This window comes from Chenopodium quinoa, unplaced genomic scaffold, assembly GCF_001683475.1.
Source record: "Chenopodium quinoa cultivar QQ74 unplaced genomic scaffold, ASM168347v1, whole genome shotgun sequence".
NCBI classification, from domain to species: domain Eukaryota; kingdom Viridiplantae; phylum Streptophyta; class Magnoliopsida; order Caryophyllales; family Amaranthaceae; genus Chenopodium; species Chenopodium quinoa.
The window spans coordinates 7,567,722-7,590,915 of NW_018742418.1; the positions used below are offsets into that span (position 1 = coordinate 7,567,722).

The window sequence follows — 23,194 nt, forward strand, 5'->3', positions numbered from 1 at the left end:
CAAGAAATAATTTGTCTAAAAATGGAATGCTTACTTTTTATATTCTTGGTAGGACGGGACTGCAACCCTACAACTACGTAATGTTAGATATTTAGTTTACACAAGTGAAATCACCGAGATATAAATTAATACTTTTTATGTTCGATTTTACTTGACGTGTTTTATTTATCGAGTCTATTAAATGTATAATTTTAATTATCAATATCTTTAATTCTTAATAATAAAAATTAGATATTATGATAGTATTTATAGAGACGATTTTAACACGATCTTACACGAATATATTTTTTCTTACATACTCACAAAATTCAGTCAAGAAAGAAAATGTGGATAGTGTAAAAATCATAGTAGGTAAGTAAAAAAAAGAAGTGAGGATGTAAGTGACAATAAACATTATAAATGTAAACACCATTTATTTTGTAGGTATTAATTATTTGATAGCTTATTATTCTATCACAAAATTTCAGTAGCTAATATCCACACATAAATTGACCGTTCAAGATAGTTAAATGTACGCTCTATTATTTATTATCAATCAAAAGTGTAAGTTGTATTCTATACCCCAATTCCCTAATAATTAACAATTATTTACTACGGAGTATTTGATTAATGTCACGTTTTATTTTTACATAAACTTTGATATATTAACAACGAAATAACAATCTCTGTAACTTCATTCTCTTGTTATATTGTGAAATTTCCTTTGTGGAGGCGGATGTACCAAGCATGGTACATCCAGATTTTTGATAAAAGACGGAATGAACATATAGTGGTTTTGTAAAAAACATATAGTTGTTTTGTAAAAAACATATAGCTGTTTTACAAAGAACATCCAGTTTTATGTTCTTTTTGTACATCTAAAGAACATCCATAATATTAATAAAAAAAATGATAATATTATGTAATGAACATTAATTATATTCACCAACTATAACCTAAAGACAAAATTTAAAGAACATTTCACAGTAAACAATAAATATTATGTCACAAATAAAAATACATTACACTAATAATCAAATAACATAGAGATAAAGAATATTATTTAACAGTTTGTTCTTTATAAAATAGTGTCATGTTCATTGTTATTAATAGCTTTATGTTCTTTTTTATATCTCTTATGTTCTTTTATCACGCTCATTACATTTTAACAATATGTTCTTTTCACTTTAGATATATGTTTTTTACAATTCTATACCATGTTCTTTTCACTTCAACTAAATGTTTTTTACATTTCTATACAATGTTCTTTCCGCTTTTTATTTTTGAACGGATGTACCATGCGCATGGTACATCCGCCTCCATGAACCACTGATTGGTTATATTGATAGCTTAGATGGACTACTAGGAAATATGTTGATTTAATCGTCCAAAGTCGATCTTAGCCATTGAATGAATTGCAAAAACATTTATGTAATCGTATGCAATGGATTAATTATACAAGCAATTAAAAGATGAAAATTAGTGGAAAATGCTGAAGCTACTAATATATGGTGAAAAAATAAAAAAAACACTAATATATGATTAAGGTATTATATAAGTGCTTAATTAACCACTTGTTATGACTAATTGATGGAATTGACTTTTCTAATCAATTGATCCTACATACGAGTACTTTATCTTAAGCCATAAGCCCATAATGATGGGATTTTATACAAGTTGTATCTAAGTGCCCTACGTAGTTAAGATTAAAAAAAAAAACAAAAAAAACCACAATGTATACTTGTACTATGTACATACTTAGAATTTGCACAAAAAACACTTATTGGGAATTGCAAATAATAAGTACGTGATTAATAACAAATGTACTATTAATAGAATGTATGTCTCTGATTAAGAGAGCATTTACATGTAAATGATGTAATCATGGCATTAATCATAAAGTAAATAGATGAAAAGAACAGTATAATTCAACTTGGAAACACACACACAAATTCATTCTCATACTCATATATTTCAATTGGATCAATCAATAATAAAAGTCAAAAACTTACATCAACACAATAAAATGACCTTTCAACACAACTTGTTCATACCTCAATATATTCCCGTAATTATTGAAATTTGATCATCTACAAATAAATAACATACCTAGTAATAAGCTAGATAGCTAGTTTCTAGCTAGAAGCATCTCCATGATCCACATTATTATTATTTGACCTTTCTTGATGAGGGTAGGATCCAATTATTGTACCCGGTATCACACCCCTTAACCCATTATTGAACCCTCCAAGCATCCCATATTGGCCTTCGTATCCGCCACCGCCACCACCACCCACCACCGGATGCCCGGCCAAAAACCCCATTGGCGTATTAGTATTCGTATTATTATTATTATTATTAACAAAATTCATAAAATGTAACCCACTTGCCACTGTCCCGTTACCATTACTACTGGTATTGGGATAAGGCCACGTCGTTGTAGTACTATTATTTCCGGACCCTGGTCCATGACCCGACCCAAGCCCGACATTCAGTGACCGATCCGGATCTTCATCATTATCATCACCGTCATCCTCCTCATCATGACTGCGTTTGTTACCATGACACGTGTCACCATCCCTACTCGGGTGTTGTAAATTCAACATTGTGGATGAATTAGTAGAGGATAATTCCAACCCATTATTAGGGAACAAATTAATCTGACGGCTAGAGTTACTCAACTGATCACCAGCGTTGATCATCAACATGTTAGAAAATCCCATCCAATTAGAAGGACTAACGTAGAAATTATTACCAAAATAATTACTATTATTAAACCCAACCGGTCTCGTATGAGAACCGGCGGAAACGGTCGACCCGGACCGACGAACCGATAGACTAAGGGAAGTAAAATTAGCAGGAATGGTTCCGGTTCCGGTTGCAGCAATAACAGACGGTTCAGCCTGTTGTAAAAGCCACTCAATAGTTTCACCATCAGACCGGTGTCCCAGCTCCCGGGTTAACTGAAAAACCCGGGCGGCACACTGAGCCGGCATCCGAATCCGCCTCCCTCGACCATCGACCTTAGTGTGACGATCCTTCGAAGAGGTTCGGTTCGGGGCTGGTTTCTTCTGCCCCGAAGACGAACCGCTTTGAAGGACAGTAGTAGAAGTATGTTCAGGATTTTCTATGGAGTCGAGTTTATTATTATTTTGTGTAAGAAGGTGAAGTGGGAAGGTGGAGTTTTGGTGGTGATCATCTTCCATGGTTTTTAAACTATCAAAGTTATGATTTATTTTTAGGAGAAATTAAAAAAAGGGGGAATTTTGATTTTTGGGTGGAGTTTGTAGACCCTCCAAATTGATGGGTGGGTCTGGGGTTTTATTTTTAGGTTTTTTAGGAGAGAGAAAATGGAGAAGTTGGAGACTTTGATGATGAATATGAAGGGATAAATAATATTGGAGGGAGAAAGGTGGGAAAATTAAACATTTTTTTTTTTTTAATTAAAAAAAAAAAATTGGTTAGGAAATACTACGTACTTGTAGCGAGTATAGTGATTGAAGTGGAGAGTGGAATAGTAGAAGTGGAGTAGATACTGTTACATACTGTAATCACCTGAAGTAGGTTTTGTACTTAGCATGTTGCAGCATGCACAGGTGATCATGGGAAATGGGAACATGTATGTATAAAATTATAATAAATCGTATAAACTTACTTATATTATCTTGAATTAAATACTGAGTATATATAATCTGTATTCTATTCTATTTTGGGAGGGGAGGTGAGTAAGCTCCATGCCAAGGATACCAATAATTATTATACAATCATGCAATTTATACCTTAATTATATGTAGTGAACTCTTAGGTAACTTATGTAGGTAATTAAATAAATTATTATACTTCCTCTGTTTTTTTAATATTGTAGTTTAAGGGTTGGACACAAGTTTTTTGGTAGTGGGAAAAAAGAAAAAGAGATAAAGGTAAAAGTACAAAATTGTCCATGTGATTGAAACATAAACTAAAGAATCAAGGGTTTAAAGGTAAGGATATATAGCGTATTTATAGTGTGAACACAAATATTTTATTTTCTAAAATTGATATGGGACAATATTTGTGAAACTTCCTTAAAAAGATAAGTGGTGCAATATTTAAAAAACGGATGATGTAATCATTTATCTTACAATTTGTTCGGCAATAAATAATGATTACACTATTCTATTTTAGTTGTGTAACTATGGGCATAGTAATAAGGGTATTTTTTGCAATTTTTTTACACCAATTAATCGAAACATACATTATTTCTACCCCTAACTATTTTTGGTGGATTGTGCTCTACCATGTTGAATTCATGTGGTTCCGACCTGCCTAGAGGCCAAAGGTGAATCCGTCTAGGTGACAGCACGCACAATTAGGGCTTTCTGCTTCGCTAGCAACACTTTGTATTTTCATTTTTTTATTTTTTTATTTTATTTTTTTTTTAGTATAATTTGATCCACGTTATTTCAATTATTCTTTCCATACAATTTCTAGCTCCATTTTCTTTATTTCATTTTTAACGACGACATTGATTGTACTACAAATACTATTTCAATTTATTATTTATCCTTATAATATTTCACTTTTTTAAATTCTCTTTCTTATTTTTTCAATAATTACCTAATGAAAAGAAAAGCGCATCTTTTTTTCAAAACAGATGGAGTAACCAATTAATCGAGTTAGCTATGAGTCGTGTGTGAGATACTTTACAATAATTATAATAGTAATTATCAAGTCGGTAACCATTCTTTATGATAAAAATGGGCCACTATCAATCTTATTCATTTGTAACATGAAAGGTAAGCCAAAGTCGGGTCCACATTGTATCAAAACAAGTTTAACCTAGCTATTCATGAGATAAGAGGTTGCTTTTATCATGCGTGCAAGGTTGGGTCAACTAATCAAATGGAGTGGTCATATTATCATCGTGAGTTAAACACCCTAAATGATACATACATACAAAAATAATAAAAACAACGAAGAACAATAAAAACAACATTAATTTGAAGTATCTAAATCACTAACTTTGTCAAATACTCTAATAAATTAAATAGTTATATATTTATAAAACTAAATTAAGATAACAAGTAATAAAGACCGAGTTTAACTAAGTAATCTATGGTATGGTAAAGAAGTCTAGGGTTTCTAGGTCTTCAACTAGCATGTAATGAAATAACTAGCTACCTCTTTTTAATTCATATTACAAAATCTAATCACTTTATATAAGATAATAACTACACACTAATTAAAAGTTATATGACACAACTCTCATTAATTGGTGATGAATCGGCTTCCTCCCACTTCTTCAATCACTACTTCATACCCAAAATTAAGTACGAGTAGTTAATTAAATGATACATTAAGAAAAAGACATACTAACTAAATCAACTATAGGATCCGTAGTTTATGGCCCAGACAAGACCCCAAAAAAATCTTACTCAAACTCAACTTTGATCTCATTGGTTATGAAGTTTGATGTTCTTAACCAAATCAACTATTAATAAGGTGGTATAACGACATACTAATATTCCTCGGTTTAAGGATGTACTTATGTTGTTTGTAGTCAATCTAATTAATTTTAATCAATTAAAAATTAAGGGTGTGTTTTCTTCACCTTATTAGATTTGAATTTATCTAAATTTATCTGAATTTAACTGAATTTATCTGAACTTATTAGAATTTATTATACCTTATTAAACTTATTAAACCTTATTGAACTTATTAGACTTATTAGATGACCTTATTGAACTTATTAGACTTGATTGAGCTTATTAGAACTTATTGGGTCTTATTGAAACTTACTAGACCTTATTATTAGACTTGATTAGAACTTATTATACCTTATTTAACTTATTAAACTTATTAGATCTTATTGAACTTATTAGACCTTATTGAACTTATTTGACCTTATTAAACTTACTGGACCTTATTGTAACTTATTTGTACTTACTAAAATAATCTGAACTTATCTAAACTTATTAGACTTGAAACTTATAAGGTGAACAAATCTCAAGAGTACATTTTTCAACTTCTTATGACCTTTCTCATGCCTTGAATCTCTCGTCAATTGATACATAGAAATTAAATCCAATCTAGTGGTAATTAATTAAAAGAATTTTCTTATAGTATTAAACTACTAAACCATTTTTCTTGTCGTCACAAACCTAAGGTAATTATCATTCAATATACAATAATAATTTAGAAATTATATTTTTCAACACTGTAACTAACTAAGATAGTTGGCAATTATCATAACAAATTTATAAACCGGGGAATTGTGGTTCCGGTCCTGTCCATCCGGTTATCTGGACCATCCAAGGTTGCATAAGAAGGAGAGGCCGCCAATCGTTCACCTTCCCATAAAAAATCTAATTGCTGGCTAATTGACTTGTCAAAAACCAATCATTAAATTGGAAATTGATAGTACATGATCCGAGCATGGACGATCAACATTTTTCTCAATAAAATAATTATTAGTTGAGCTGTATTTTCAGCTACAGTGTTTTCATTTATTTTTTAAAAATTAAATTCTCGTTTATATACTATCATAATCTAGATGTAGTGTTTTAATGTTTTTATCCAAAAAGATAGAATTTTCAAACCTTATCAACATACTATATATAATGGCTTCTTCGTAGTACTTGGCTTAATTATCAAGTAGCAATCATAAGATGTCAAATCTACTTTATTATTATTGTGAATCTTGCACAACAATTTCTTAATCATTAATTAATACGTAAGTTGTTTAGTGGTTTCTCTTATAATTAATTAAAATAAAAGTTGTTTAGTGCTTTCTCTTTCAATAAAATAAATAAAAGTTGCATTCTTTAGTGTCATCCCTCCCATTGTATAAAAGCGTTCGTTATCTTGACTAATTTTTACGGGAGCCAATCACGATAAAATTGAAAAACGTCTAGGGCAAAACTAAGTGTATGTTTACATCACTATACTTAGATAAAGTTACAACAATATGAATTTATTTAATTAATTTAGTTGATAAAGAGCGGTGGTGTTTTACTTGAGATCGAATTTCGTTTACATAATTGACTTATTGTCATTTATACAGAAAATAATGTTGCGTTAATTTTTTGTTACATCAATGTAATTTTTATCGGCTTTTCCTTATTGTTAAATTATACAGCTTGGTTATTATTTATACTTCTTCATTTCCTTAATTAACATTCTTTCCTACTTTTTATTTTCACAATACTACAATCTTTTCATTTCATATATATAGTATGTGGTAATTAAAAAAAAATAAAATTTGACTCATTTTCATACCATCTCTCTTCATTTCATTATTAATATGCATTATCAGATAAAGTGGAATGAAATTTAGATATGAGGGTGAATTATTTGATAGGGTAAGAAAGTCGCATTCATTAGGTGGTCGATTATTGGTTAACATATAGGAAGCATAAATTCAGGTGAATTTCAAATTTATGGAAATTAAATTCCATAGTAATTAAACTCGTGGGAATGTCTTAGAGTTGTGTAGTTAATAATGAGGGAAAGTAATCTATAGGAATGTCTACAATCTAAGGGGACTAGTTCACTAAATTCCTACATATTGTGGGAACTAGAACGTGGAAATATTTCATAACAAGTTCCATATCCTCCATTTCATTCACCAAATTTTTTTCACCCAATAAACAACTGACCTACATTGAGATTCCTAAAAAGTAGGGGTGTCAAAACTTACCCGATCCGAAAAGATTACCTAAATCCAAACTGTTTTCGAACTAGTTGTGGACTCGGGTATTTTTTATCTGAATTCGATCTGGAGTTGACCCGACGTTATCTCGAAACCGACTCCACCCGGTAATTTATGATCCAACCCAACTTGGAACCGACTCATATTTAATCCGAAACCAATAAGACTCGATAATATAAAATCCGAATTTGATCTAGCCCGAAACGAAATCTACCCGAAACCATTTAGACCCAAAATACCTCTTTTTACCCGACCTTTAATTACCCAATTTGAAACTTCCCATGACCAAACAATCTTAATACTTTATTCTAATAATCAAGTTTCCAATGAATTGACGATGATGAATAGCCGCAAAGACAACGATAAATGCAAAACGTTAAGGAAAAAATACATTTTACAATGATGTGATAATCACCCGATCAAGGTGATAAATAGTCATTTTCAGTAATAACTTGAGTTGTCAATCTTATAACAATTCTAATAAGCCAATATGAAACTTAATTAAATGAAACCCAACGGACTATATATGAATGAAATCCTCCAATAACAAAAATGACATGACATGTATTCTAATATAGCTAAAACGACTTGAACTGAGATGGAACCAGATTCAAATTAGTCGACTCAAAACCGAAACTAAAGTAATTTTAATCGAGAATGAGCTAATAATCAAAGTAACCAGATTCAAATTTTAACCAGAACTGAACTGATTTGAACCGAGATCTAGCTAATCGAATTCGAAATGACTCGTTTCAAAGTCAAATAAATCCATTTTGACCCAAATAAACCTGATAAAATCCGAAGCCGAGTTCATCTTAACTCGATATGACTCGACCCGAATTTGACTTGACCCATTTGATTTGTATCCGACCCTACTTGAACTCAACTTTAACCCGAATCTGATTAAGCTCAACCCGATTTGATTTGGTTTGTTAGCTTAATATAACCCATCATTACCCGACCCAAACATTCCGACCCGTTGTGGGTCAACCCAAATTCTATCCGAGTACCCGATTTAAGACCTCTACTAAAAAGTCTCACTTTTTATATTTTATGCATGTTAACCAAACAAGCAGTAAATTTGATCTCGCATGGTTACACTTTTTCCTAATCTTTGTGGTCCAAACCATTCATAGTTGGGAGGTAGAAAGATTAAGTGAAAAAGTCATATTAAAACCAAAATCTCTACTATTGACATAAATCAAACTCATGAGTCATGACATATTCAACATTAAGGTAAAAATTGAAATCCTCACCAACTACGCAAAACAATAATATAAGTGTGGTATTTTTATTTTTACCAATATAACAAGAGACATGACAAAATGCTCTAAAAATTGGTGGATAGCATAACGTTTAATAAAGACCTAAAAAATGAGAAAGCCATATCACGTGTCAAGACAACTGTATGATGTATACAAATGCCGGTGATGATTGATGAAGATGGCTTACCAAACCAAACGGCCATCCTTTTCAAATTAATCATACAAAAAGCTATGTCGGAATGTTGGTGGTTGTTCATACTAACCATTTTCTTCTTCAATTTTTGAATTATTTTATTTTATTTTTATTTTTGTGTTACATATATAAAATTCCAATACTAAAATGGGAACACAATTAATTACTCAATAAACTATTTGCAATGCCATTTTTTTTTAATTTTTTTTATTTGAGTTATATCTTGTTGGATTTCTTTTACATTAATATATATCTCATCACATACACATATTATTTATGTACACCACATGCATAGGTATGGAAGTGTATTGAAACTATTTGCATTGTCCAAAGCCATTGACAACTCACTAATTTCAGGAAATTTCCTACTATATTGTTAGGAGATAATACCCCTTCAAATTGGTTGAAATGAGAATAATGTAATTTCCTTATATTTTTATACTTGAAACACACCTTTTTGACATGTTATTTTAGAAAGTAATTAGTAGATGAGTTAAAAGTAATGGATTAAAAATAAAATTTGCACCATAACAACTTTACAGTTTCTTCTTATCGATAATAAAACTATTTTAATTAATTTGGCTATATATTTAGTCTAATTTCTTCCTTTGCGCGTATAAAAATAATGTATTACGAGTAAATAATTAAAACGTAGGAGGTATATGAGTACTCCATCCACTTCTAGAGCTCTTCCCATTTATGTTATATGTACCCATGGGATGGACCCATACTCTCTTTGACTAATTCTCTTGCTCAATTCAAGAGGAGTTTATTAATTTATTATAGTGAAATAATCACCTATTAAACACAGGTTTCCCAATGATTTCTTTGGATAAAGCTTGCCAACCCAAGTCCCGTAAAGATTTGGATTTACATAAAATAGATTTCTTAGTGATGAACCCTAATTAATGAATAATCCTTTCACATCCATTAAATTTATGGGTTCAGTTTTGTAAATAATGTGTTTTCAAGGCTATACAATTGACAAGTGAAATTTCAACATAACAGGCCAGGTTGTTGCTTAACTATATTCGGCGGCACGTTTTCTAACACATCACTCTCACACAGATGCACTTTTGGCCTTTTGGGTAAGAGGTTAGAGTCACGTAAAATTCCATAGAAAATGTGTTTAGCTATTTTATGTGTATTAGTATTTCTGAAATTCTTCCAATATAATTAATGTATAATCAAAGCATGGAAGATCAAAATATCAAAGTTATCCCTCCAAAATGAGGTTAATAATAATAATAATAATAATAATAATAATAATAATAATAAAAAATTTATTTGATTAACTATCATAAACAACCACTTAATTCAAGAGACTAAGCTATGTTGTTTTCTCTTTATTTTTGCTGAACTGAAATTATTTTTGCTGAACCAAAATTATATACCTATAATAGATTCACAAATTGGGTGTTAATTAACAAATAATAGTACTATTGGCTGTAATTTGCAATTTTTTTAAAGAGCTACAATTGGCAGTATGTATACTTTAAAGTAGGGGTGAGCATAGGTCGGGTACCCGTACCGTTACCACTAACGGTTCGGGTAACCGATAACCAATATCACTAAAAGTAATATCCATAAACCGAACCGATAAGTTCGGGTACCTGGACTTCGAGTATCCAAATTTTTGGATCGGTTATCTGGTACCCAATAAAATATCCAATAATGATAATTAAACTTGATAATGTAGTTAATATGATATCATTCAACACTAATTAACAACAATACCACATGATCTTGACCAAATTATTAATAATATTACTAATCATTCATATTATAAAGTGATTATGAAGTAAAGTAAGAGTTTAGATTTTTGATAAATAGATTTAAGTAGGAAAAAAAAACAAAAAATTACTTATCGGAACGGATCGGGTAACCGTTAATTTTAAAATGATACCCAATAACCATACCTGACAATAAATTATCGGATCGGGTACCCAAACCGTTATGGTTATCGGATCGGGTACCCTAATTTTCGGATTGGTTACGAATCGGTTTTTCGGATAAGTTTTTCTCATCCCTACTTTAAAGGGATATAATTGATAAATTATCCTTACTTAAATAATCTTATTAACACTATCTGTCTCCCTTTTTATCTATTTCATTAAGGGTAGAAGTGTCTTTTACTACAAATTTTTATCCCCTTTGTATATCGGCCAACTACAAGTGACTTGGGCCATAAATTGTAAAAAGTGCCACTTATGTTAGCATTTGTAGCATTGGAACTATTGGATAATATTCCTCCTTATTATTAGAATTTGCTAAAAATAAATAAAAGAGAATTTACAAGAAAGAAGAGAAAAAGAATGAGAGGAATAAAAGAAGAGAAAAAGAAGGAGAGTAGTAGCAAAATAAGAAATAATCAATGGCAATATAACGATAATTTGCATCATTAGTTATTTAGATATAGGTCGATTATAAATATGTAATTAGATTATTTGTTAATTGAAAATTGAGATAGAATTTGTATCACATTATTTTTGATAAATAGAAATACAATTTAAATTTGAGAGTATACCATCGAATATTAGTTTATAGTTTATAAACACTTTGTGAATTAATCTATTATGTTATAGAAATATAATTGTTACCTATTTTGCTTATACACAAAAGGAAAGTAAATATTATTTCCGTTGCTAGATTATTTGTGATCTTTCCCAACAGTCTGGTATCAGAGCCGGTTACATATATACACGTTGTATAAAACAAAATGGAAGATTCGATGGTAAGCTTATCGGGAATGATTAAATTGACGTCGTCCAACTATCCATGTGGAAGTCTCGAATGGAGGATATCCTTTATTGCAAGGATTTGTATAAACCCATCGAGGAAGAAAATAAACCGAAAAGTAAAACCGAAGATGTATGGAAATTGGAGAATAGAAAGGCAGTCGGGCTGATACGATAATATATTGATTAAAGTATTTTTCAACATGTTGCTAATGATACCAATGCCTACAAGCTTTGGAAAAAGCTTGAGGCAATGTATGAGAGGAATACAACTTTAAATAAAGCTACATTAGTAAAAAGGTTGGTTCTTCTTCTATACAAAGAAGGTAAAAATATGGCAGAACACATGAATGAATTTCAAGGCATTGTTAATCAGCTAACAAATGTTAGCATGACAATTGAAGATGAAGTCCAAGCCTTATTACTCCTTAGCTCATTACCCGATAGCTGGGAAACTCTTGTTATCTCGTTGAGCAATTCAGCTCCGAATGGTAAACTCACCCTTGACATGGTGAAAGATAGATGGCTTATTCAATGAAGAAGCTAGAATTTAAGGAAAGAATTTGCCTCCACAAATAAGCAAACTGAAGCACACATTGTTGAAAGTCGAGGGTGATGGATGTTTAGAGGCTCCCAAAGTCAAGATAAATCGAGAGGCAGATCGAAATCTAAGAAGAGGTTCACTTGCTTTAATTGTCACAAGGCAGGACATAAGCAAAGTGAATGTCGAATATGGATGAAGGACATGCGATCAAAGAATGACAAGAGTAGTGATAATGAAGACAAGAAAATGTGCCGGCTACAACAGTTGGTGACGAAGTTTATTTTGCTGGTGATGACTCATGTTATAACCTTACAAATGAAGATTGTAGCTGGGTGATTGATACAGGTGCTTCATATCATCTAACTGCAAACAAAGATTACTTCACATCGTACACTAGCGGCGATCTTGGCTTTGTGAGGATGGGAAATAATGGATCCTCCAAAATAATTGGTAATGGAGATGTTTGCTTAGAAACCAATGCAGGGTGCAAGCTAACTTTACATGATGTTAGACATGTTCCAGATATAAGGCTGAATTTGATCACAGCTGGCAAACTTGACGATGAAGGGTATGCCGATCACTTTTCTAATGGAAAGTGGAAGTTGTCGAGAGGCTCGATAATCATTTCTTATGGAAAGAAGCAACAAACCCTTTATGTCACAAATGGGAAGCTCAACACCCAATTGAATGTAGCCAAAGAATGTTCTACCGAGTTATGGCATAAGCGGCTCGAGCATAGGAGGGAGAAGGGATTGCAAATCTTCACTCGAAAGAAACTTCTTCCGTTGAAGGATGTTCATTTGAAATCTTGTGTTGATTTTTTAGCTGGAACATAACACAGAGTTTCATTTCGAAGAAATCCACCATCTAGAAGACCACGTATTCTAGATTTGATTCACACAGATGTATGCTCTATGAATGAAAAATCTCTTGGTGCGGCATCTTATTTGGTCACATTTATTGATGACCATTCCAGGAAAGTATGGGTCTATCTTTTGAAAAGTAAAGACCAAGTCCTTAATGCATTCAAGGAGTTTAATGCAAAAGTAGAGAGAGAAATGAGCATGAAATTAAAATGTGTACGATCTGATAATGGTGGTGAGAATAGAGGTCCATTTGAAGAATACTGCAAGAAGTATGGGATAAAGCTTGAGAAAATGTCCCAAAAACGCCTCAACAAAATGGAATTGCAGAAAGAATGAATTGTACGATTATTGAAAAAGTTCGTTCGATGTTATCTCACGCAAGGTTACCCAAATCATTTTGGGGGGAGGCAGTTAAAAATGCAGTTCATTTGATCAATCTTTCTCCTTCAGTTCCACTTGATGGTGAAGTTCCACAAATGATATGGTCAGGGAGAAAAGTAAATTATGAAAGTTTGAAGGTGTTTGGATGTAGAGCCTTTGTTCATATCCCGAGGGATGAGAGAACAAAACTTGATAGAAAGACAAAACAATGTATTTTTCTTGGCTATCCTAAAGATGAGTTTGGTTATAGGTTACAGAGTCCTTCTGAAAGAAAGATTTTCAGAAGTAGAGATGTCGTCTTCTTCAAAGATCAAACCATTAAAGACATACAAAAATTGGGAAAGTCTACAACATACCATGAAGAATTGCCTATAATTATGAATCCAGTTCCTTCCCCCGAGTGTAGTTGATAATCACGGGATAGATGTAAACCAAGAAGATCATCCTCACAACATTGACGATGATGACGAGGATGATAATAATGAGAATGTGGAACAAATGACACAACAAGAAAGTCAACCGACATCACCATTAGAGTTAAGAAGGTCTAATAGAGATAGACGAATTCCAGCAAAATTTGCTAGTGGCGACTTTCAGTTGCTTACTGAAGGTGGAGAGCCAGAGTCTTATGAAGAGGCTCTAAGAGATATTCACCAAAAAGAGTGGATTGAAGCCATGTAAGACGAGATAAAATCCTTGCATGAGAATCATACATTTAATTTGGTACAGCTACCAAAAGGTCGACGATCACTCAAGAATAAGTGGATGTTCAGATTGAAGACTGAAGAAACTAATCCGCAACCAAGATACAAAGCAAGGCTGGTTGTGAAGGGGTTTAGTTAGAAGAAAGGTATTGACTTTGAAAAAATATTCTCACAAGTGGTGAAAATGTCGTCAATAAGAGTTGTTCTCAGCATGGCAGCATGCATAGATTTAGAAATTGAACAACTAGATATGAAAACAGCTTTTTCTACATGGTGACTTGGAAGAAGAAACATACATGGAACAACCCGAGGGATTTCAGGTTGAAGGAAAAGAGCACATGGTATGTCGTTTGAATAAGAGCTTGTATGGTTTAAAACAAGCTCCGCGTCAATGGTATTGAACATTTGAATCCTTTATGAAGGATCATAAGTATTACATGTAAGACGACATCAGATCATTGTGTGTTCATCAAAAGATTTGCAGAGGGAGATTTTATTATTTTACTCCTCTATGTTGATGATATGTTAATTATTGGCCGCGACACCACTTAAATCGCTAACTTGAAAAAGGCGATGAATAAGTTCTTTGCCATGAAAGACTTAGGACCAGCAAAACAGATACTAGGCATAAAAATCTCACGTGATAGGAAAAATAAGAAGTTATGGCTATCACAAGAAAGATATATTGAGAAGTTACTTGAGAGGTTTAACATGCATAAGGCTAAACCAGTAAGTTCTCCACTTGCAAGTCATTTTAAGTTGAGTTCTCAACAATGTCCTACAATTGAGAAGTTGGTATTTTTATGTATGCTATGGTCTATACGAGACCAGACATTGCCTATTTGGTAGGTCTTGTTAGTAGGTTCCTCTCGAATCCAGGGAAAGAACACTAGGAAGGTGCGTGTAAAATGGATTCTAAGGTATCTACGGGGCACATCAAAAATGTGCTTATGTTTTGGTCAAGGAGATCCTGTGTTAAAAGGTTACACAGATGCAGATATGGCAAATGATGTTGATTCGCAAAAGTCAGTATCAGGTTATATGATGACTTTTGCGGGGGAGCTATATCATAGCAGTCAAGGTTACAAAAATGTGTTGCATTATCAACAACGAAAGCCGAGTATATTGCTGTGACAGAAGCTTGTAAAGAGCTATTATGGATGAAGAATTTCCTAAAAGAGTTAGGGATTAAACAAGATAAGTATACACTTTACTGTGATAGCCAAAGTGCTATTCATCTGGCGAAAAATCCTACCTTCCATGCCCGTTCCAAACATATAGGCGTAAGGTATCATTGGATACGAGAAGTCTTTGAAGCCAAGCTGTTGCATTTGAAAAAGATCCATACCGACCACAATGGTTCAGACATGATGACAAAAACATTGACCATGCAAAAGCTTGATGTTTGTCGAGATGAAGCGGGTTTATCAATAATCTCCTAATAAGTCATTAGGGGGAGATTTGTTGGATAATATTCCTCCTTATTATTAGAATTTGCTAAAAATAAATAAAGGAGAATTTACAAGAAAGAAGAGAAAAAGAATGAAAGGAATAAAAGGAGAGAAAAAAGAAGGAGAGTAGTAGCAAAATAAGAAATAATCAATGGCAAATTATATAAGGATAATTTGCATCATTAGTTATTTAGATATCGGCTGATTATAAATATGTAATCAGATTATTTGTTAATTGAAAATTGAGACAGAATTTGTATCACATTATTTTTGATAAATAGAAACACAATTTAAATTTGAGAGTATACCATCGAATATTAGTTTATAGTTTATAAACACTTTATGAGTTAATCTATTATGTTATAGAGATATAATTGTTACCTATTTTGTTTATACACAAAGGAAAAGTAAATATTATTTCCGCTGTAAGATTATTTGTGATCTTTCCCAACAGGAACCACAATAACTGCTGTTAGATTTCACATTTTGAAGGGCAATTCAAAGCATTGAACAAGTGAGCATCGACTATCTGTTACTGTTACCGTTACCGTTACGGAGTATATTGCTTTTGATTAGAGAAGGATAGAGTTTGTTGTTACAAAATATTCCTCAGGATCAAAAGGCAAAAGTGCAATTGCCGATCCCTGGTTTGTCTAGTTATTTTGTCATTCTTTCCTTCTCTAGCTTCAAACAACATCTTAGTTCATGGGATTGTTCCAACTCTGATGATCATACCTAACGAGTAAAATACACTAGGATTACATGAACATCTACAATGCAACTACATATACTCATAAGTTACATACTATATATATTTTTTACTTATTACCAAACTGGGATGGATAACTCGATTAGGACAAATTCTTCTCGTCAACATTAACCCGCCGTCTAGGAGCTTGAACTTGGAGAGAGAGAGAGAGAGAGAGAGAAACCCTCTTATAAGACGGTAAGACCCCTCAGTAGAGGTAAAAAAAAAAGGAAAAAGAAAGGCGATGGGGCCATTGGCTAATACTCGTACAGGTTTTGTTTTACCAACAATGGTTCTATCCAAGGACTTCTTCCACGCTGAAATGCATTTTGTTGAGTCCCTTAGGTTTTGATTGATAGTTTTGAATGATGACAAACAGCTAAGGGAAACAGGTCCTTGAAAGTGTTCGATACAGTTGGGGGAACCAGCTAACATAGAACACTGTTTCCCCAGACAAGTTATTACTTACATGAGTTTTCTTATTGAACTAACTTGTCTTTATACAGGGAACAGTTATATGATAAAAGTGTTATGTACTGGTAGGGAACCAGTATGTAATGTTTCCATGGTTGCTACGTGGTAAAGCAGTCACATACTCTTTATTGTGCATTAACCATGTTACATGTGCAGTAGTTGAGTTGATTCCAAGACTTGGAGCATAGAAGCCTTTCGAAGATATTTCGAAGAAAGATTGTTTGCTCATAATAGAAGTATTCAAGGAAGATTCAAGTCTTGAAGATTACATGAAGAAAAGACGATTTATGCTTTAATATGTTATCTAGGTTTTCATGTAATATGCTCCGTAGTATGCTTGCATGTTTGGGTTATATAAGTGCTTAAAAATATATTGAAGTATGATATGAAATCTGGTACAAAGTTGGAACAGGTTTCATAACATGTTTCAATTCAGGGAACCAGGTCGGGGAACCAGGTTCACTGTATTCGAGCTGCCGTTTTGGAAAAAGATTTTACAAAAAGATTTTTTCGAAAAGATTATTTTGAAAATATTTTGTGCAGCTGGAAATAAGATGAAATATTCTTGGTTACCTAAAATCTAGGAGTATTTATCTTAATTGATTCTATCTTTGTGATTAAATCAAATAAGATAAAAACTTTCCTAAAATTACATTATATCTTATTCTCTAAGATTGTGTGATTTAAGGAAACTAGGTTTTAGGAATCTAAGCTTATATAAACTCATCTTATTTCACATATTTCGTGTGCCTCTCCAGAAATTAAAAGAGCAATTATTTGAGAGCATATACTTAAGCACTAATCCCATTCATCAAGTCATATACAAGAGCATTCTAGTACTTAAACTTTTTCTCTTAATTAGCTTCGTAGAAGTGAGATCAAAGGGGAGTTCTTGATTCTTGTATTGAGTCTTTAACAAAGGGGTTAAAGGCTGGGTGAGTGTTTGTGAGTTCAAACACATTGGGCTTACGAGTGTAAGTCGAGAGCACACTCGGAGTAGAGTGTGGGGTTTGCTGGTTCCCGGAGTAGGGAAACAGCAGAGTGTTCTTTGTCTTTGTTTTTCGGAGTAGATTAATAAAGAACTTAGGATAGGAGGACGTAGGCCTGAGTTGGCTGAACCTCGTTAAATTTGTTGTGTTCTTTATTGCTTTGTTTCGTTAAATTTGTTGTCTTCTTTATTGCTTATTTATATTCCGCTGCGTACGGGAACCAGCACAACTGGTTCCTCACACATAATCCGAAAAGAAGCAAAATTAGCCAACGATTACTTAACACTCAATTCACCCCCCCCTCTTGAGTGCCCATTGAACCTTCAATTGGTATCAGAGCCTAAGCTTCTCGAAAGAGTAACATCTAGAGGAGTTAAGAATGAGTACTCAAGAATTAAGTGCAATCGGTTATGACAACAAGTCACCCAAGTTTAATGGAAATAATTATGCTTGGTGGAAGAACAGGATCCAGAATGTTATCATGGGTATTGATTATGAATGCTGGCTCGTAGTTAAAAATGGTCCTAATATCATTCTCAAGACAGATGTTGAGGGGAACCAGGTTCCCAAGAAGGATAGCGAATTGGTCATTGCTGATTACAAGTTGCTGGAAAAGAATGCTAAGGCAATGTCAATACTACAACAAGCAATAGGTGAGACCGAAACAAATCGTATCTCTGGCTGTAGTAGTGCTAAGGAGATATGGGACACCCTTGAACTTGCGTTTGAGGGAACCAGCGAGGTAAAACGGTCTAAAATTGATTTAATCATGTCTAAATATGAATTGTTTGCCATGAATAAAAATGAAAAAATCAATGATTGCTTTCGTAGGTTTATGACTATTGTAAATGATCTTAGATCTCTTGGTAAAAATTTATCTGACGAGGATCTTGTGAGAAAATTATTGCGTAGTTTAACAGATGCATGGACAGCCAAGGTAACAGCAGTATACGAAGCAAAGGATCTGTCTACCTTGTCTCTGGAACAGCTGATTGGTTCCCTTATGACTCATGAGATGCTGATTGACTCTAAGTCTGAGAAGGAACCAGCAAGAGGCATGGCGCTTAAGGGAACAGTAGAAGATGATGAAGATGAAATTAGCATGATTGCAAAAAGATTTGAGAGATCTCTTCGAGATCAAAGAAAGAATTTCAAAGGTAAGCATTTTAAAAACTATAAAAAATCTAACTCTAATTCTTCTTCTACAGGATGTTTCAAGTGTGGAGAAAAAGGACATCTTATTCGAGATTGTCCTAAGTGGAATGAAAAACAGTCTAAATCCGGAGATAAACAAGCATACAAGAATGCCATGATAGCTTCCATGTGGGGAGACTCTGACTCAGGGTCAGATGAAGAAGAAGGATCACCCAACTCAGATGTTTGCCTAACTGCCTTTACAAACATCAAGGAAAACAGCACTGGTCCAGGAACCAGAGGGGGAACCAGTACATTCAACAAATGCTTTATGGCAAAGAAGGATGTACTACATGAACGCAAGGTAAGCTTAGAGCAAATTAGAGAAGATATGCATGAATATGATAGAGAAAATATGCTTGCTTGTATTGATTCCTTACTAGATGAATGCTATAAACTAAGTGAAACATACATAACTTGCAAAAGAGAATTAAAAGAAAAACGTGGTGAATGTAATATTGCTATTGCTAGTTGTGATCATCTAGAAGGAGTCTGTTATGAACTAAAAAATCAAGTAGCAGAACTAGAGGTTGAATTGGACAAGTGTAAAGTGGAACTAGAAAAGGAAAGATCGTTTGAACCAATTGATGGTGAAGAGGATCTGACCTCCTGGTTCCCTAGAGACTTATCAACCACTAGTGATACTCTTGATTTTTCAGTAGCTATAAGTAAAGCAAATTCGTGTACTAGAACTTCCTTGTTGAAGGCCTTTGAAACATTGGCTTACAACCTGGAAAACTCTCACAAGGAAATTGCTTCACTTAAAGCTGCACAGTTCACTGTTTCCCCTACAGGTACCAGTGTAGATGTCAGTAATACGATTGATAAGTATGAAAGTAATATTTGTGATTTGCATGCGGAAATCAATCAACTGAAAAAGGACAAGCAACCAGTGGTTGTTGACATGTCTATTGACTCTATGGTTTCAAAGCTTAATCTACAATTCGAAGCTTTAAAAAGTAACTTTGATTTTCTTAAAGAGAAAAACGAATTGTTAACTAAAACACTTGAAACCAGAGAAAAAGAACTTAATGATAGTCATAGACATGTGGACAAATTATTGAATGCTCAAGAATCCTTAAATTACCTGACTTCTTCAAAAGGAAACAGAGGAAAAGTTGGTCTTGGTTATACTAGACAGAGAACCAGGACTAACTGGTCTCCCAGAGAAACCACCTGGATCAAAGAATATCAACGAGGCAAGTATGTCATGACTAAAGAGATGCATGTGTGTTTTCATTGTGGTAAAAATGGACATAAGATACATGAATGTCCAGCTAAGAAAATTAGTGCTAATAAGAACAGCAAGGGTGTAAAATATGTGTGGAGAAGAAAGGATCAACAAGATGTTAATGTTGTTGAAAAGGGACCCAAGTATGTTTGGGTTCCTAAAACTAATGTTTGATTTGCTCTTGCAGGCTAGAGTGAAGGGAGATACCTATTGGTATTTGGACAGTGGTTGCTCAAGACACATGTCCGGGGATAAAGATCAATTCCTTTCACTAGTGGCCTTTGATGGAGGAAGTGTCACCTTTGGGGATAACAGCAAGGGAACCATCACTGGTTTAGGTAAGGTTGGTAAGACACTTTCTAACGCAATAGATGATGTTTATTATGTTGAAGGCTTGCAACATAATCTCTTGAGTATTTCTCAATTATGTGACAAAGGTAATATAGTTGAGTTTCAAGCCAACCTATGTCACATAGTTAACTCACAAACAGGAGAACTTGTATGTGAGGGAACCAGGAAGCATGATGTTTACATTACCTTCTTAGATAAAATCCCTCAAGACAAGTCCATCTGTTTGAGAGCTGTTTCTGACAATAATCAATGGATTTGGCATAAGAGGTTTGGACATGCTAGCCTAACACTTCTAAACAAACTTAAAACACGTGACTTAGTTGTAGGCCTTCCTAACATTAAGTATGAAGCTGATAAAGTTTGTTCTGATTGTGTAAGGGGGAAACAGGTCAAAAATTCTTTTAAGTCTAAAACTGTTTTGAGTACCAGCAGACCCTTCGAACTTGTACACATTGATTTGTGTGGTCCCATGAGAGTACAAAGTCGAAGAGGTCATAGATATGTCTGTGTTATGGTTGATGATTATTCCAGGTACACTTGGGTAATGATGTTACACACAAAGGATGAAACGTTTGAAGAATGGGTAACATTGGTGAAACAAGTGGAGAACCAGCTCACCCACAAGCTGGTCTCGGTAAGATCAGACCATGGTACTGAATTTGAAAATGCTAACTTTATTGATTATTGTAGGGAACATGGAGTTAATCACAACTTCTTAGCCCCTAGAACACCTCAACAAAATGGTGTTGTAGAAAGGAAGAATAGAACTCTTGAGGAGATGGCGAGGACGATGCTCATTGAGAGTGGTCTCCCAAAGAGTTTTTGGGGAGAAGCTGTTGACACTGCTTGCTATATATTGAATAGAGGTCTCATTAGACCAAAGTTAAATAAGACTCCCTATGAACTTCTTAAAGGTCGAAAGCCCAACATCACATACTTTCGTGTCTTTGGATGTAAATGCTATGTGCATAATAATGGGAAGGACCAGCTTGATAAATTTGATCCTAGAAGTGATGAGGGAATCTTCCTTGGATACTCTTCTCACAGCAAAGCATATAGAGTCTTTAATAAAAGGACTCTTCGTGTTGAGGAGAGTGTCCATGTCATTTTTGATGAATTTAACATGTCTTCTGAGATTGCGCAGGTACAACCTGATGAGGTGATTGGATTGATGGATTTCACGGGGAACCAGTATACTGGTCCCACGGATGAAGTGCAAGCAGATCTAGGCCTACCAAATACTCCACCAGATGATAATGATGAAGTGCCTAGAGAAGAAAATGAAGATAATGAGGACTCTGAAGGGGAACCAAGTCCTGATGGTTCCTCAAATAATAGACAGGTAATGAGTTCAGGGGGAACAGAAGAAGGTACCACTCCTGAACCTGAGGTAAGTAATGATAGAGGAAACAGCATGAATGTGAATCCTCCTGGCTCCTCAGAAGAAGGAGAGATCCATGAACATGCTGGTTCCCAACTTAATGAGAAAGCACAAAACAGTCTTAATTTTAAAAGTTATAGATATCAATCTTCTCATCCCACTGATCAAATAATTAGTGATATAAATAAGGGGATTCAAACGAGAACAAATGTTTTTCAAAACTTTTGTGCTTTCTATTCTTTCCTGTCTAATGTAGAGCCTACTGACTATAAAATGGCATTGACTGATCCTGATTGGGTACTAGCTATGCAAGATGAGTTAAATCAGTTTCAGAGGAACCAGGTTTGGCACCTGGTTCCCCGTCCCAAGGAAAGATCAGTCATTGGCACTAGATGGGTCTTTAGAAACAAGTTAGATGACCTTGGTACTATAGTCAGAAACAAAGCAAGGCTAGTGGTGCAAGGGTACAATCAACAAGAAGGAATTGACTATGATGAGACGTTTGCACCAGTAGCTAGGCTAGAGGCTATTAGGATTTTAATTGCTTATGCTGCTCACATGAATTTTAAGCTGTTTCAGATGGATGTAAAGACTGCCTTCCTCAATGGATATTTAAAGGAAGAAGTATATGTGGAGCAGCCACCTGGTTTTGAAGATGCACTGTTCCCCCAACATGTGTACAAGTTGGACAAAGCATTATATGGGTTGAAACAAGCTCCGAGGGCTTGGTATGAAAGATTGTCCAATTTCTTGATGGCAAATGATTACAAGAGGGGAACAGTAGACAAGACCTTGTTCATAAGAACCAGGGGGAAACACTTGATTGTAGTACAAATTTATGTTGATGATATTTTATTTGGTGCTACTAATCAGGTTTTATGTGATGAATTTGCTAATCTTATGCAGAGTGAATTTGAAATGAGCATGATGGGAGAACTAGGATTCTTCCTAGGGCTGCAGATTAAGCAAATGGATGATGGAATAATGATCCATCAACAAAAGTACTTAAAAGAGC

General features: G+C 33.8%; 1 protein-coding gene across 1 annotated transcript; it reads right to left on the reverse strand.

Moving 5' to 3' along the window:
* Positions 1-1,917: 1,917 nt before the first annotated feature.
* On the reverse strand, positions 1,918-3,585 carry LOC110712323 (transcription factor TCP15-like). The gene has a single exon (XM_021890773.1). It carries the CDS (start codon positions 3,183-3,185, stop codon positions 2,115-2,117), a length of 1,071 nt encoding a protein of 356 aa, XP_021746465.1. The 5' UTR covers positions 3,186-3,585; the 3' UTR covers positions 1,918-2,114.
* Positions 3,586-23,194: the final 19,609 nt, after the last annotated feature.

Coding starts and splice junctions, on each gene's coding strand:
- LOC110712323 (XM_021890773.1), bottom strand. CDS start 3,185: ATGGAAGATGATCACCACCAAAACTCCACCTTCCCACTTCACCTTCTT.